Raw genomic sequence first — 17,512 nt, 5'->3', positions numbered from 1 at the left:
TTTTCGGACCATATGAGTATTTTGACCATTCATGTATGGGCATGACCGTATGGGTATATACTCAAATGGTCGGGGTAATTAACAAGTTTCAATTAATACTTAACTCTCCATAATGTATGACACTTCTAGTTGTCTCGTAATTAAAAAGATGATGATATCATGGATATCAAAGGTCTTTTTATAATATAATGATAAAAAGATTAACTAAATAAAAACAAGCAGTTTCAGCATGAGCTCTCTTGTTTATGTCACCAGTTCAACTGTCCAAACAGAACACACTGAGCTACAACTATACAATCCAAATTGTTGTCTAGCCTGTAGTTGGCAAAACATTACTAGTAATTACCTCCTGTGCAACTGTGTCAATACATTGTATTTCATATGACCTTGACCTCAATTTCATAGTGATACTACAGTGATCAGGTTAAGTTTCCAGGGTGAGATATGTACCTCAATTCCTATACATCTTGGTCAACAATATTCTGTGTGTATAGATTGGTTATCAGAAGTATATTTGCAACTGACATGTTATATGGCCTTGACCTATAATTTTATGCTCTAGAGTCAGTTGAGTTTTCTGGATGTATTCTGTTCTTCATTAATTAAAGTAATTAGTATACATTATAGATCAACAATGCAGTTAATTGGATTGATTTCAAGGATTATATTTGTTAACCTTATGGCCTTGACCACAATTTAATGTTTCAGTGTTGTTCAGGTTAAATTTTCCGGATGAGATCCGTTTCTCAGTAACTGCATGAAACATCAAAAATATGCAAGAAGTAGATTAGACAGATAGTTTTCCTTTGAATGGTTTTACACTAGTCATTTTAGGCCATTAATAGCTGGCTGTTTGGTGTGAATCATGGGTCTGTTGAATGCCATATTTTGATCTACCAATGTTCACTTTTTAAGCATTGAGACGGATCCAAACCATACCAATACCAATGCACTGAGCACTACTATGCAGATGTTTCTTTCAAGGTATCATTTAATAAGAAGCTGATTTTACCTACAGTGTGTTGAACTGTTTATGAATAATGATGATACCAAATCATGAGTGAAAGTTTTTTGTTTCTTTGAAAACTTTATCTAGTACACTTGAGACAGTCACTTAAATGTGTTTAACACACACTGTTCCAAGATGATATTGGTGGTGAAATATATTATATTCATAAAAATGCACCTTTAAGATAAAGAGACAGTCACACAAAAAAACATTAGTAATTCTTGCACAATTTATGTATATAGCACTGTTAACAAAGACATATTAAATAGTTAATAATTCTAATTTTGGCATTGTGTCCAATGATTCTATTTCTGTTGATATTGGTTCTAAATCTGGCATTGATTCTGTATCGCTGTCATTTAAATGTTTATTTTCATTCATCTTATCCTTTAAAAGCTTTACACAGAAGCCATCTTTATGAACATTTGAAGTATAAAATACAACTTTATTTAAGCTACTATAAAATACCAATACACCAAGTTTAGCATTTTCTGGAGATAAACCCATACACAAATAATAAATCAAAACCTGAATTAGTCCACTAACAAGATATTTCTGTTCATATTCTTCTTGAGATTTAGCTGTTGAAAGTTTAAAATCATATATCAATGTTGGCTGTATGAAGTCTATTTGAAGATTAGGTCGGAGCATTGTAAAATGTTCATTTTTTATTCTTTTACCAAAGGTGGAGGACCCATGGTGTAACTGCATATAACGAACAATACTCCATGCCACCGATCCAGCTTGTTTCATACCAGCAAAATATTCTTCAACATTTCTAGGATTTTCACAAAATTCTTCATATAAAGATTTAAATTCTTCAATTATTTTTCTGTCTTCCTTGCAGTTTTTTGCAGCTTGGTTGATGCAGTCTTCAAAGACTTTTCCATGTACAAACTTATGCTTGGGAGTTTCTCCCTGTGGTATACTAAATGATGGAGTTTTGGCCTCCACTAAATTTTCATACTGTCTGTAAATATCTAACAAAGGTGGTTTCAATTGTTTCTTGAAAAATGTTATGAACTGGCTGGTATCCATTCTTACCTTGAAAAAAGATCAAATGGCCATGTTTTTGTATGTGGAGGCAGTTTTATATTGGCTTTATACATGCTTTGTAGAATATTTAATAATTCATAACAAAATTTCGAAAGAATAAATATAGTCTATTAGAGAAGCATTTCATGTGTATGATATATTTGAAAAAGATAATCTTTCAGCTGAAAATTCAGTCAAGTTTTCTTGGGTTTCTAATGTAAAAATCATCATTCAATATTATTAATTCATAAAACCATATCCAATATATATATGTCATGTACTCTGGAGTGTTTTTTTTTTGTTTGTGTCTCTAAAAATCATGATAATCTGACATAGAATATATATTTCAACTCATAAGTTTCAAGAACAATTTTAACACATAGCACTGTGCCAGTATTTGTCAAGAATTAATTATGAAAGTTTAAATTTTCAAAAAAAAAGCTCTTTAAAAGTACATAGACTGTCAGGAGATGTGGCAAATATTGATGATAAGAAATTTACAATAATAAAAACCTTAGGCTTAGGTAATAGGACTACTATAACACATTGAAAACAATGATTTGTAAATTATAGCAGCCAATTAATTCTCTAATTAAATCGACCACCTGCCCTGTAAGTTATAGAAAGAGATAAATCACTAACCAATTCCTAAATGAGGGCAACTGTTCTTATCGAATTTTAAAAAAAGCAACTTTTTAGATAAAATGAAAGTGAAACAGGAAGTCTATTTTCTAATATCCTAACTCTATGCCGAACAGCTCTATAAATACGGAATTTGTCTGCATGTTTATCACCGTTCGTCGATTTTACCCGGTTCACCGTTTCAGTACCGGCTACCGGACATTGTAACGAATTTGTTCAGTAAATGTGTTGTTTTGTCAATCACTTACAGTTACGCCTCAAAGGTCAATTGTTGCAACTTGAGAAGAATAAACTTCAATGTTACTATAGGCCTATAAATCCCTATCTTACCCACAGGCGCTTGGGTCTATGATACAGATTTTTTATTTTTTAATTTGTTTCTTAGTATGGATAGTAAAATTGGGTATTTTCTCTGGGTCGTTTAAATCACTGGAAACTTAGTGAGACATGCATAGAAGTGATAGATATGTATTATAAATATAGAAAATTGAATATTTTAATAAAAAAAAAAAAAAAAAAAAAAAATCTGTATCATAGACCCAAGCGCCTGTGATCTTACCCAGCCAATAAATATAAAATATTAACAATGTATAATATTTCAAGAATTATATTTTGTACCTAGAGATATTTTCAAATCTTTTGGTTGAACATGTTCATGACTCATACATGTATTACTGTATAATGACAAAATGCGGTATATGATGTATTATATCACAATTTTCACGGTATACCCTTTAGAACCGTCTTCCGGACAATTTCAGGAAGGAGAACAATGAGTGTTTTTAGCACAAGAGTATTATACAGTCCTTGAATGGATTGGCTGCGCCTGCATGTCTCACAGTTGATACATAGAGAATAATACATGGCAAAATCTGTATCATATGTCGTATCATCCCGAGACATCAATATCAGCACGAGGGCCTTTAGGCCCGAGGGATGATATTGGTCAAGGGTGATACGGCATGTGATACGGATTTTGCCATGTATTATACGCTTTATCATATATTTCAACAGAAGAGTATTATAGTATATGAACTGTTTTCTGAAACATAGTACTGGGTTACCTTCAGTTCTGTTTTTGTCTTGTTTCAAAGCTTTAAAATAACTGCTCAATTATTTATACGAAGCACCTAGGTTACCTTACAATCTGTTGTTTTGAAAATATTTTGTTTATTATTGTATATATTTAAGTGTTTTGCATTTTTTATAGTTGCATTGAGTGTGCCAAAAACATGTTGTAAAAACTTGATGTCCGTGACGTCACATACAATATGAAAACTTGATGTACGTGACGTTACATACCAAACAATGACGTCATTCCAAAAAAATACCTATTTTTAGAAAAAAATTCTGAAGCAAAAAAATATCCTAAAAAACTGACTTTAGTTAAAAAAAAAAAAAAAAAAAAAAGGTATGCGATACGGGTTTTACCATGCGATACGGGGTATGCGATACGGGGTATGCAATACAGGGTAGGTGATACAGACTGGAAAAAAGAACCTTTATTAGATATACAAAATAGCTGTATTTTGTACTAAATATATGATAAATTGTAACAATATCCCCTGGCTTGCAATCATAATCTCCTTCATATATGCTTGCTGCTTACAAGGATCTACAAGGAAGCTGTTAAATCAAAGGTTCCAGATGCAGGGGCGGATCCAGCTATTTTAAAAAGGGGGGTTCCCAAACCAGGACAGTGGGGGTCTAACTATATGTCCCCATTTAAATGCATTGATCGTCCAAAAAAAATGGGAGTTCCAACCCCCGGAACCCTCCACTTCATGCCAAGAAATCTAAGCTAAAAATTCCTGTAGGACCCCTACGGCACTCATTAGTATTTAAAAGGTTTGATTTCATTCAACAAATTTATTTATGACCTTTATGTACATGTCGCCTAGAACACGGTCATATACCAAATGGTCAATATTAATCATCCATGTAATTTGCTCTATGGGATATTTGCAGAATTTCAACGGAGGCAATTTCTTGGCATGTGGATCCGCCACTGCAAATGGCAGTGAAGTAACGAGTTGGTAGAACGTTGTGAACTACTAGTAAATTTTTTTGAACACATTTTTGAGGACGAACATGTTCCAATTGTCGTCCTCTTTACCTCGAATGTGACATCACCGAATTCAGTGGCGGATCCAGGGGGAGGGTTCCGGTTTTTGGAACCCCCTTTTTTGGGGACGATCAATGCATTTGAATAGAGACATATACATGTAGTTGGAACCCCCCCCCCCCCCTTTTTTTTTGAAATGGCTAGATCCGCCCCTGTCGAATTATACATTTGTCTCCAGGCGATTGAGCTATGAGTGTGAATATATCCTTTTGCTATCTGTTGCTTCCGAAGATTTATCTTCCTTGCATGCTTGGTAATACTATAATTGGATTTCTACCGTTTTTACAGATGCTTTATGATATATTAGCGCAAAATTGTAAATTATATGTCAAGAGTCAGATTTAGGGGGGGGGGGGGCTTTTCGGGGGAAATATAGGGAATCACTAGTTCCCTTATTATTATGTATTGGGTTGATGATATAATTGGTAGAGATGCAAGTTTGTACTAACTTTCATGTGAATTTTGCATATCAAATGAAAATACAACGAGTGAAATAAATGTTCACCATCAAATATCGTGATGCTTAAAATGTTTTGCATTATGATTCTTTAAACATAAAATTTTCCCCCATCAACAACGAACAGTGTGGTTTAAATACAATAAAATTGAGAATGGAAATTGGGAATGGGACAACAACCCAACCATAGAGCAGACAACTGCCCTGCGAGGGCCACCAATGGGTCTTCAATGCAGCGAGAAACTCCCTTCAGGTGGCCTCTAAACAAATATGTATACTAGTTCAGTGATAATGGACGTCATAGTAAACTCCGAATTATACATATACACGTGCACATGAAACTAAAATGCGGCGGGGTTAAACATGTTTTCTTGAGATCTCAACCCTCCCCTATACCTCTAGCCAATATAAAAAAAAAAACGCACAACAGTACGCACAGACAGTAAAACTTAGTTTAATTAGTTTAAACATATTTATTTATAGTGGATTGGGAAGCAAGTTTTGCAACTTATATTAATCCCTTTCCACTTTGCGGGTGCGAGTGCTGCCTTGTAGCGGCATTAGCCTACTCTTTTTCGAAATCTACAAGGGTGTCTTTAACGTGCAAGAGATATGGCTCTCTCTTAACACGGGTCAACCATTTATCGCCCCTTCCGACGGACTATCATCGTTTCCTTAAGACCATACTCGCAAATGGTGTCAAGGGAGAGCTGAAAATCGAGTTCCTGAAATTTTCATATCGAACCAGGAACCTTTGTGTTAGTAGTCCGATGCACTAACCACTACACCAGTAAAACTTAGTTTAAGAGAAGTCCGAGTCCGTTGTCAGAAAATGAAACAAGAGAAAAAAAACAAATGACAATAATTCATAAATAACAACAGACTACTACGGCAGTTACTGACATGCCAACTCCAGACCTCAATTAAACTGATTGAAAGATTATAAATATTTCTTCATCATATGAATATCAGAAACAATCCCTCCTGTTAGGGGTTAAGTATTATACCATCATAAAATATATGAGAATATTAACACAACCCGTGTCATGCCAACAACTGGTTTTAAAATAAATGTGTTAAACCCGATGCAAAAACCCTATAAGTGAATCAATATTAATGCCAAAATATGCAATCTTTACTGACCTGAAAACAATATCGACTGTTTTGTTACTATATCCCTTCTTAATTAAGTCTGTTTAAAGGTTTTGTTAGCTTTTGAGGTGACTACTGACATTTTTGTGCTTTGTAATGAATATTACCATAAAAGATTGGATGTGAAATACCCGAATATAAGATGTCTGCATGTTGAATTATATTTACGAATGATGTTTGTCCAGTGGTCATGGTTAGTATAAGCCTTATTTAAAGTAAGTTTATATTTAAAGTAAGGATTTTTATAGTTTGTTCATATGTTGTACTGTAATACCACTGTCCCAGGTTAGGGGATCCCGCTACATTCTGTATGTATGTGCCTGTCCCTGAGCCTGTAATTCAGTGGTTGTCGTTTGTTTAAGTGTTACATAATTGTTTTTCGTTCATTTTTTGTACATAAATAAGGCCGTTAGTTTTCTCGTTTGGATTGTTTTACATTGTCATTCAGTCGGGGCCTTTTCATAGCTAACTATGCGGTATGGGCTTTGCTCTTTGTTGATGGCCGAACGGTGATCAATAGCTGTTTATTTCTGTGTCATTTTGGTCTTTTGTGGAGAGTTGTCTCATTGGCAATCATACCACATCTTTCTTTTCTTTTTTTTTTTATATCAACAGGATAAATTTCTTTAGTATACATACTGAAGTCGGCATAAGTATACCTGTATCAAACCTAATTGCAACCAATATTTTCAAGAAGGTTATTCATATTCTACTTATTTCATGTCTCGACTAAAACTTTGTATTGTCCCGGTGCTTCGGTATATTCAGGCTACCTCTTTTAAAAACCATTTTGCCCATTCACATTCTATATTTGCATGTTCTAAACCAGGAGCTAAGTGATTTTTCCGTCTTCCATGCATTGGTGATTTCTTTAATGTTGTGAGCTTATAACAGGCGAATGTTCTTTTCTTTAAATTGTATCCTATTCAGTGCTTGTTCATTGTTGAAAGCGTATGGTAAACTTACCTGACGTATATATTTGTGTGTGAACACTCTCTTTCGTTGAAATTTTGTTTTATTTTCTAGGGTACTAAACATCTGGGCTATTTGCAGATACTTGGTTCCAGTGAGAATAATATCTGTGTAATGCGTTTTCATATTCATCACTTCCTGTGCATCGAATACTAAAAGAGGTATCTTAGTGAGCAGTATCTTATTGTTCAACTTGTTCATTACTGAAGAACCCGTTATTCAGATGTAGGTATTTGGTGCGGCTTGCTTCTTTCTCTGTACCTTACACAGTTCTGGACAGAATTTTACTGTATGCATACAAAATTGTGTCAAGTGGAAAGCATTATAAAGTCAACAACTACTAATACATATTTTATTTTTTATCAGTACAACTTACATCACAGTAAATTATATAAAAACATAATATACCTATATGTATATATAACAAAAATACATATATTACACAATACATTATATGTAATAAAGCAAAAAATACAAATATTTGTGTAAAAGGGTATCTTAAATTATTTGTAAAATATCAGTTTTCTTTTTATTATCATACACATATATACAGTTTGCTTATATGTCATACAAATTTTCAACAATAACTCATTTCTAAATATAAACTTAGTTTTAGGAAGTTGTTAAAAAGGGGGTAATCGTAGGAACAAAATGATCATGTTTTATTTGGGGTTTTTTAAAAGCTGGTAAAAATTTCATTGAAAATTATTTTTTACAATACAAATTGTTCTTGTGAATGTGTATTGCACTTTCAAAGTCTAAATAAATATTTCATAATTATAAGGCGTGAAAAATGTTGAACGAAGCGCATTTTGCATGCAGAGCTGAAACTCATTCATAAAGTGTGCGCACGGTCAACGCTTGTACACATTATAACATTTTGATGCTAAAACCATGAAATTAAGACTTATATATCAAGCTTTTCGATTCTACGTGTAACAGCAAAACATTAAAATAGACTTTCTATCATAGTTATTTTGTTGCAGTTACTTTTGGTTCAACCTTATAGACTGGTTCCCTTTATTATCTGTTATTCTTGACCATTCGTCTCAACTCGGTCGATTCCGTACCCTCATCTGACGTTGATAGAAGAAGAGTAGCGTATTCTACCGAGAATTGCCGAATGATACTTGACAGCAAGGGTGATACCCGTATGATGCCAGCGGGAAACACAGCCTAATTCTCATTTGTGTAAATTTAAAGTAAAAAAATGCAGAATAGCTGGAGATGGGATTTCTTTTGAAAAATATTGTTTACATGACCAAACGAAAGATTTAAAATAAAATTATCATAATTAAAACATAAACAGTACAAATCATACCTGCCAACTGTCACTATTTGCGGGGGATTTCCCCCATGGAGGCTCCCAAATTGAAATTTTGAAAGAGCAATTTTGTCCACAATTTAAACATCACAATTAATTTTACAATGACTTTAGATTATAAAAGTAGGAAGAAGCCAAAAAACAACATTAAAATGTATTTGCAGGCCCCCTTGAAGGTTTTTTTTATGACTATGACAGCCATCTTGCACGCAAATCCCCCATGGACATTTTGAAAAGTTGTCAGGTACTAGTATGACAAATTTAAGAAACAAAATTCATGCAATATCAATTTAATAAAGCAAAAACAAAACACATGCCTGATTCCAAGCATCAAGGACCTAGCATATTAAAGATAAAATAGATGTACCTATTATATGACCATTGTCTTTGATGCTCTCAGCTGAGTTTCGTTTCATCTGACATAAGATTGCTGAAAAGAAATACAAACTCAATTCTGGTATTGGCTTTTATTATCAGAAATAAATATACATGTAAATTAATTTTGTACAACCATATTATATAAAAAGGTAAAAAAGGATATAAAGTATCTCTTTATAAAAATACAAATATAAAAAAATACATATAAAATCTGATTATAAAAATGTAAATGCGTATACAAAAAAACTACTCTGGAATATATAGACGATAATTTGAAATGGATTTCAGTATATGGATATCAATATTATGCACACAATCGATTATAAAAATATAAATGCGATACTTTGAAATGGATTTCATAAATGGATATCAATTTGATACACAAAATCGATTATAAAAATATAAATGCGTATGATACAAGAACTTATTTTGAAACATAAAGACGCTTCTTTGAAATTGATTTGAGTATATGAAAATCAATAGTATGCACTATCAGAGAGTCTGACATATAAAGTCTGACTGATACAGTTTTAACATATAAATCCACTGTTAATTTCCTTACATTTCAGTATCATCATTACTTTTCCCATTCTCATACTTTGATTTTGGAAATCCAGGGAAGCCTTCTTCTGCTACGTTCCAGTTATGATTATCGTCAAAGAATTTTTCTCCTTCCGGACTGTCCCAAATTGGTAACTTTAGTATAAACCCTGATGAGAATATATTTATAAGGTATAGACAAATTATATATATTATATATTTCAATAGCACAGTGGTGGACCCAGAAAGGAGTAGGTACAGTTAGACCCCTTTTTGGTCCCAAAATATAGCAGTTTTACAAAATTGTTAAAATATAATCTTTTAGTTATTTATTGGACAGTAGAATACTTCTGCTACATAAATATGGGCTGTTTTTGACAATACAATGCATATTTATCGGTTACTAACACCATAAAGTCATGCTAAATTACTGAAATCTTCAAAATTCAAGCATTTTAGTTAACGTTTAGACGGTTTCCGTGTAAAACGAAAGTGGCCGCATTCGTGTTCATCTTAAATACTGAAATGTAAGTCGTATTTCATGATAATACACAACATATATAAAGGTTGAGGATGAACACAGATGCGGCCACTTTCATTTTTGACCAAAACCATCTGAAAAGTGACATTTTTTGGCATATTTGGTAGATTTTTCATATTTGAGCTTGAAACGGATCGTTTTTAAAGACTAAATCAGTTAAAATCTTTCACATAAACAATTGAATCAAATGAAATAGTCACTTAAGTGCTAAAAAAGTGGTCAAAATCTTCATATTTACCTGAAATTTGAGGCCAAAATTGGTCCTTACCGGACCTACTTCTTTTCATAATAGGGTGTCATGCATGTCAGAGAAGTTTTAATTTTCACGGTCTGTTAATTTTCTTGTCGAAAATATTTTTTACAATCTTTTTGTTTTTTAAAGTGTATGTGATTGAATTTGAATATTAATAATGATTTGCATAAAAAATAAACCATTAAAATTAAGGTAAATAGACGTTTAAAAAAAATGTTAAAGGTTATGTATCTCAAGTCTTTCAGCAAGATCAAGACTTCGATGTTGTTTTTTTTATCATACCCTGCATCATTTATGACCCATACATATAGCATAACTAAACTGTGTTGTCTTCTAAATTGGTTTATATGTTCAATGTAATATATACCATTTGTTTATAAAAATTCATATAGTAGTCACAGATAATACGTTACTCTTGTGTTCTTTTTGTCCATTTAGCAGTTAGATTCGGTATTTTTTAGATATTTTTATCCCGCCAACAATGGCAATAGCTATGGTGATAACTAAGACAATGTGTGATAAAAAAGTATAGACTATACCCGTAATTATCCCGCCAACAATAGCAATAGCTAGGGTGATAACTAAGGCAAGGCGTAATACAAAAATATAGCTTACCAGTAATTATCCCGCCAACAATGGCAATAGCTATGGTGATAAGTAAGGCAAGGCGTAATACAAAAATATAGCTTACCAGTAATTATCCCGCCAACAATTGCAATAGCTATGGTGATAAATAAGGCAAGGCGTAATACAAAAATATAGCTTACCAGTAATTATCCCGCCAACAATAGCAATAGCTAGGGTGATAAATAAGGCAAGGCGTAATACAAAAATATAGCTTACCAGTAATTATCCCGCCAACAATGGCAATAGCTAGGGTGATAACTAAGGCAAGCATCTGGTATCCACCTTGAACTGTAGCTGATCGGTCTGAACCCGGCATCACACTTCCTGTAGCGTTTGATGCAGCCATCTCAGGGAAAATCTCAAAAAGGCTGTTTGAAGAAATCATTGAGATTCATATTATATTTGAATGTCATTTGTTTTACCGAAAGTATAGAACGAATATAATTCGATTTACAGCCGATTGCATTGAGTGTGTAGGTAAAGGTAATATAGTTGGTTATATTTTGTATGAAGGAGATAACTTTTTCAGAATAATCATAGTTTGCCATTATTTGAAATTTCTAGAAACCACTCTGTACATATAAGAAGGGGGGAATACCTTTTTATGTTTACCTGTGTTGGTCCTTTTCACGGTGTTGTTAACTATTATCTGAGATTAATTAAAGCTCTTAACTGTTTTTAACTTACTTTGTTAACTGCATTTTTGCATTTTTGTTAACTGTTTTGGCCAAAATCGAGGCGTTGTTGACATGGTAACGGACCCCCTATTGCCCTTCCTCATATAAGTTGACAAAATGTGTTGTAACGTAACATTTAAGACATACGCATGTCGCCCAATGAAATGACACTGCTCATTACTCGTTGTGTGTATGGCTTTCTTTTTAGTTCTACCTTATAAGATTTTATGTTATGTGCTCGAATTTTGTCGTTAATATAAAAAAAAAAAAAGATAAAAGAATAAATAAGACTACAGTGAGAACTCTCTTTCATGTGAGAAATTCGAACAAGACTAAAACATCAACAATCAAAGCTACATTTATTGTGTGTTAAAACAAAGAGGTACAACATATAATAGTTTATAGGTGAGATCCGGTAACAGCAAATCAAACAAAGTAAAATCCGAGTCCGTTTTTGGTTGTATGGATAGAGCACAGGCACTTTTCTCAGAACTTTTACCCCGATATATATAGGATTTTTTTTTAGACAGGTGCCTGAAGGATAGAGGTGTTGATATTAATTTATTAAATCTACTGAGATGCCAAAATGATTATGAAACGTTCCTTAGAAAACGCTACGCCGTTTTTGGTAACGGTATTCATTAATGCAAATAGTCCGAGATTACTCTGACGTCCGACGGCTGTTTTGCCAGACAAGCCCCACGGCCCCAGCTTGTCTGGCAAAACAGCCGTCGGACGTCAGAATAATCTCGGACTATAATGCAAAATACAGACAGTAAGTATATTGGTTTGTAAGTAAAAAAATGACAGCAACACTGTATAAATGCCTTCAAAGTGCCGATTTCTATGTTAAACTTGAAACTGGGGACGTTCAAAGAGGAATATTTTGAAAGCCAAGGGTGTTTATATAAGAACCTGTTGCTATATGACCAAAAGATTACATAAAATAGTAGCCAAATTCTACAACTATAATGAGCTGGTGATTTAATTCACCAGCAAAAAAGAAAAAAAACATCATTCCAGAACTAATATAATCAGTTGAGAGGACTTAGGATAAAGCTGGAAAACAATTGATACAACTGAGCAGTATCAGTTAACCTTTCAATCGTAATTGGCCTTGATTTTTTAATAAAACTTAGAAACTTAGAAATTTATATATAACTCCTTACCTGGTTCCCCACTTTTCTTTAGACGAGAGAGCTGCCATAACAGCACCAGCGACTGCAGCCAGAATTCCAGGCAAACCATGGAGGTTATGAACACCACAGGTGTCGTGAAGCTTAATTTTACTACTGAGACATGGCTGTAAATAAATAAACGATAATATTATATGACTGTTTGCTAAAGTCGGTTTCAATACTTAAAACGCATATAAGGTAATAAGGAAGTTAATTTTTGGTTTGCCAACTCCTTTTAGGTTGATTGCTAGTCCGCTTGGTGGTTTACCTCCACTTAATAAACTTTCTAAGTTGACGTTAGCACGGCCGAATAACTGATAGTTGCGACTGTACATTGAGAAACAAGTAACCATCACAAATACGCACATGGTTTGCCATCTTTGAGACTTTAAGACTAGATGATAGTTGTGACCAAGAACGCTGAAACGTTAATGCGTGTTTTAATATGAGTACACATGTTTTAAAACTGGTCTGATTTATTAAACAGTGTATGATACATGATACCTTTTCCAAAAATGGAAACTTGAAATGTTTCCAAAATGAGGAATTTTGTAATTTATATAAATGCATATTTTACATCGTGCGATTTCTGTCCTTTCAATACCTTCTTTTAAAATTAATGTTTTTCAAGTTGTTTCTAAAAGTAGCCGATGAAGTTAAAACCCAACACAGAAAGTAACGCAAATAATTGTAATTATCCTTTTGATTCATTGTGGAATCATGAAAAACCTTTTCCACAACGAAGCTCTAATATCATGTACTTTATTTCAAACAAATTATTACAGCAAAATTGAAGTATTGAAAACAAACTTACAGTAATATACTTATAACCGACAGTAGAAATAACTGCGGCAACTGCACCAAGAAGCATAGCTCCCCATGGATGAAGCGGCATATGAGCTGCTGTTCCGACTGCCACTCCACCTGCTAATGTGGCATTCTGTATATGTACCTGAAAGAAAAATTAAGAATAATCATGAAGTAGATATTTCCAGCTAAATCATCGGTTGCTATATACAAAAATAAGATGTGGTATGATTGTCAATGAAATAGCTATTTAACCAATTCAAATGACAGTGATAGTTGATATTTTTACTCTAGAGTTGTCATTTCTAAGCTACACATAATATATATCATATTTTACCTAAAGAGCCTTTGATTGGCAAGTTGATTTATTATAAGTGAGAGAACTCAGACACAAGACTAATACTGATATTGGTGCCTTTACTTTCTCCTAAAACGTGTACATAAAGGCGTAGGAATTGAAAGAATTACGAAACTTAAAAGCGATTTATTATATCACATAGTGTTTTTTTTGTATATACAAAATCCCCAGAAAATATTATGTTAAAACTGTACTAGTGACAAATGGAGGGATACATAAAAAGAGAAATAATTCATCAGCAACTGTATAGATCCACTGAATTGAATTAAAATCACATAAAATTATATATTTATACTGTCTCTAATTTCTTTTCGTAAAACTGTTTATTCATCTTCAACGCGCTAATACTCACATATATAAAATAGCACAAATGATATCATGAGAAGTTAAAAAAATAATTAACCTGATCGAGTACAGAAGCAACAAGAAACATATGGAAAAGATCTGTTTCTTTGACAATGAAAAGGTTAAAAAAAAAGATAATAAGTTTGAAAATGGTAACAATTTTTGAGACGAACGGACGTACACAAGGACACGGGTAAAATGTATTGCCCCCAACGTTTACGACGGGGACATGAACACAAAGTGACAATATAAGACAGATTAACTTTTGAAACGCCCAGTGTGTTGAGTTAGGTAATTAAGCTAAAAAATACAAGATATAATTTGTGATCAATACCGAATAACTAAAGTTTTTCTACTATGCACTATGCACTATGATTATGAACTATTAAAATGTACTTTTAAGTGTTGACATTTACAAAAATAAAAAAACACGCTGATTGAATTATTAGGTGCCAAAGAAAGAAATGTCATCCGGTTGCGCATTTGCATTTCTAATCAAATTTCATGTGTTAGAATGTTCTGTTTTGTTAAAGGTAGATACCAGAGATAGAATTTCAGTCGGTCGTTTTTATCTTCATTATCATAACAAAGCAAGGGAATCGAATTAAACAATGATGAACTTGTAAACAAATGTATAAAAGTTATTTAAGTGCACACAACACAATTTTAATGGAAAATAACATCACCAATTAATATGTTTAAGACTAAAATGTGAAAGCGAAAAATAGTTTTTCCTTAAATTGAAGAAATTATATATGCATAATACATAGGCCTCCGAATTTCTTTTGAATATATACAACATTTAAATATTTATACTGATATAAAGTGTCCCAAAAGGGTAAGCATCTCGCATAGATGATATGACGTGTCCCAAAAGGGTAAGCATCTCGCATAGAGTGACCAATGATTGATTTATTGATTGATTGATTGGTCGTTGTTAACGTCCAATGACAAGTATTTCATGCATGTTCAGAACGATAACGACCAAGAAGATATAATTAGGAATCGATAAAGGTCTGATCAGCTTTGGAACTTTCACATGATAAAGAAATACCAACTCGTGATAACTGCTACATTAAATTTTACATACATTTAATCGTGAAAAATTATTTGATTTCAAAATGTTTATATTTGTAGATGGTGATTATGTTTGTAAGTGTAAAGAGATAGAAAGTCTATACTTAATTGAGAAAGATACACTTGAAAATGGAAATGCTGAATGTGTCAATGACAACAACAACCTACAAAAGTGAGAAACAAAAACCAGCCGTTTATTTAACACAGCGAGAAAATCCCACATAAAAGGCGGGTTTTAGCTGAACTCGAAACAATATCAAGTTCACATTTGAAAAATATTCATTATTCATCAACCTCGTTTTTTTTATGCAGAATTAAAACTATGATAAAGGGTTGCAGTCATTTTTGTCATTCATTTAACATGCCCCACGTCAAAAAATGGTGCGGGTACACAAAGGGACGTAATAGATGTAAACATGAAAGCTGATATCTTCTCTTTATTCTCACTTTATTGTAGGAATCAATGGGAAGTATTATAAAGCACATTTTGTAAGATATTAGTACTATCTTGTTATGATTTATAGCTCATACTTGTTGAATAACAACTCCGTCTTCATACAAGGTCAAAACAGTGGAAAACTTTTTTAGAAATCAGTGCAGAAAAATGCATTTAATTCATAATATATGATTGAACAACCAATCGTAGTTGATGTTTCTTAAATGTCCCATATTAGCAAGTTATGTATTCAATAGATGTTTTTATTAGGTGTAGCTCAAAACCTTCTCTATTATTCATTCTTGTTACAACTGCCCAAATGCGGTTGAAATTGGTTCGGTAAAAATGTACTCTTATAGAAACAGATTTCAAGGCCACACAGTCAACATCATTAAAACAATCTCTGTTTCTAGTCATCGCGAACAATACAATCTGTACATTAGAAACTGAATTGAGACTATACATTTCAAACTAGCAATATGCCAAAAATTTCCAATTGTATAGTAATTGGTATTTGGATTATATGTCTTATGCAAATTTTAATTGTAAACAAAACTTATGAAATTGCATATTGCATATATATATCAATTATGTAATGAAAGAAACACCATGCATGCGAAATTATTTGACGACTTGTTGAAATACAAGAACAGTAGATTTTTTTCAACAGTTCGGAAAAAGTAGTACTCGTTTAGATGTACAAACACACTTATTTATAAAGTACAAATGCATTTAATATGCACTGAGTAATTCAAACAGGCTATCCTAGTTAGTACATATTCCAAAAGTATGTTATACGTGTTATGTAGCCTGCTTTGGCTTAGACGCAACAATATTATATATTTTTTCAGATAATATCACATGGCAAATATAAATGCACGATTATACAAAGTGACACAACTGTCACGAGTTTTCTTTAAAACACTTACTATACATAGAATGTTATGTTTAGAGCCCCTGGCGGCCAATTTATATGACTGGTATCACAGTTCCTCGCTCTTTTCCATAACCACAAGTAAATAATAAAGTTTAATATAAACAGTTCTCATTTAAAGCTGTAAAAGTTCTGTGATAATATGATGAACTTAATTTTTTTTATATATATTTAATAATAAATTAATAATAAGGTCCTTTTTGTTACATCTGATTCGCTTATTTGGCAATCGTCAATGGCAGTCAGCAGGGTTTAAGAATATCAGTTGTTCGACCTTCTAGTCAAATGCGTTTTGTTAAAATATACTTTTACACTTTGTTTGTCTTTTGGAGCTGTATTAAGACCAAGACAATTGTTTTGTATGCACGCGTATATAAATCGTGGTGTTTATTCAACACAATCATAGGTTTGACCGTTGCTTTCAATTAAGAGTTGCGCAGGATCAGCATAAACGGTGATACAGGGCTGAAAACGCATTCTGCATATTTAATTCGTTAATTGTTCTTCCCTGGCCGGGATTCGTACTTGTAATACTGACATATCGTGATACCATATCGCCTTGCACTATGCCAGACGCGCTAGAACGCTAGACCACTCGACGATTATCTAGGCTCAACACTAATAATACCCCAATGAGACCCACTT

The 17,512-nt window shown here is 32.9% G+C and overlaps 1 protein-coding gene across 1 annotated transcript in view; it reads right to left on the bottom strand.

The window, feature by feature from the left end:
- Window positions 1–1,224: 1,224 nt before the first annotated feature.
- Window positions 1,225–17,512, bottom strand: part of LOC134720854 (ammonium transporter Rh type A-like) — a 40,724-nt gene continuing 24,436 nt past the window's right edge. The window contains exons 6-11 of the mRNA XM_063583414.1: window positions 13,725–13,862; window positions 12,902–13,035; window positions 11,272–11,423; window positions 9,657–9,804; window positions 9,084–9,146; window positions 1,225–2,053 (exon numbers count right to left, since the gene is read on the bottom strand). Coding sequence (XP_063439484.1) covers window positions 9,113–9,146; window positions 9,657–9,804; window positions 11,272–11,423; window positions 12,902–13,035; window positions 13,725–13,862 — 606 coding nt within the window. The 3' untranslated portion in view covers window positions 1,225–2,053; window positions 9,084–9,112. The remainder of the gene's footprint in view (window positions 2,054–9,083; window positions 9,147–9,656; window positions 9,805–11,271; window positions 11,424–12,901; window positions 13,036–13,724; window positions 13,863–17,512) is intronic.

Source organism: Mytilus trossulus, chromosome 6 (genome assembly GCF_036588685.1).
Source record: "Mytilus trossulus isolate FHL-02 chromosome 6, PNRI_Mtr1.1.1.hap1, whole genome shotgun sequence".
Lineage (NCBI taxonomy): Eukaryota > Metazoa > Mollusca > Bivalvia > Mytilida > Mytilidae > Mytilus > Mytilus trossulus.
This window is presented reverse-complemented; position numbering and strand designations above follow the sequence as displayed.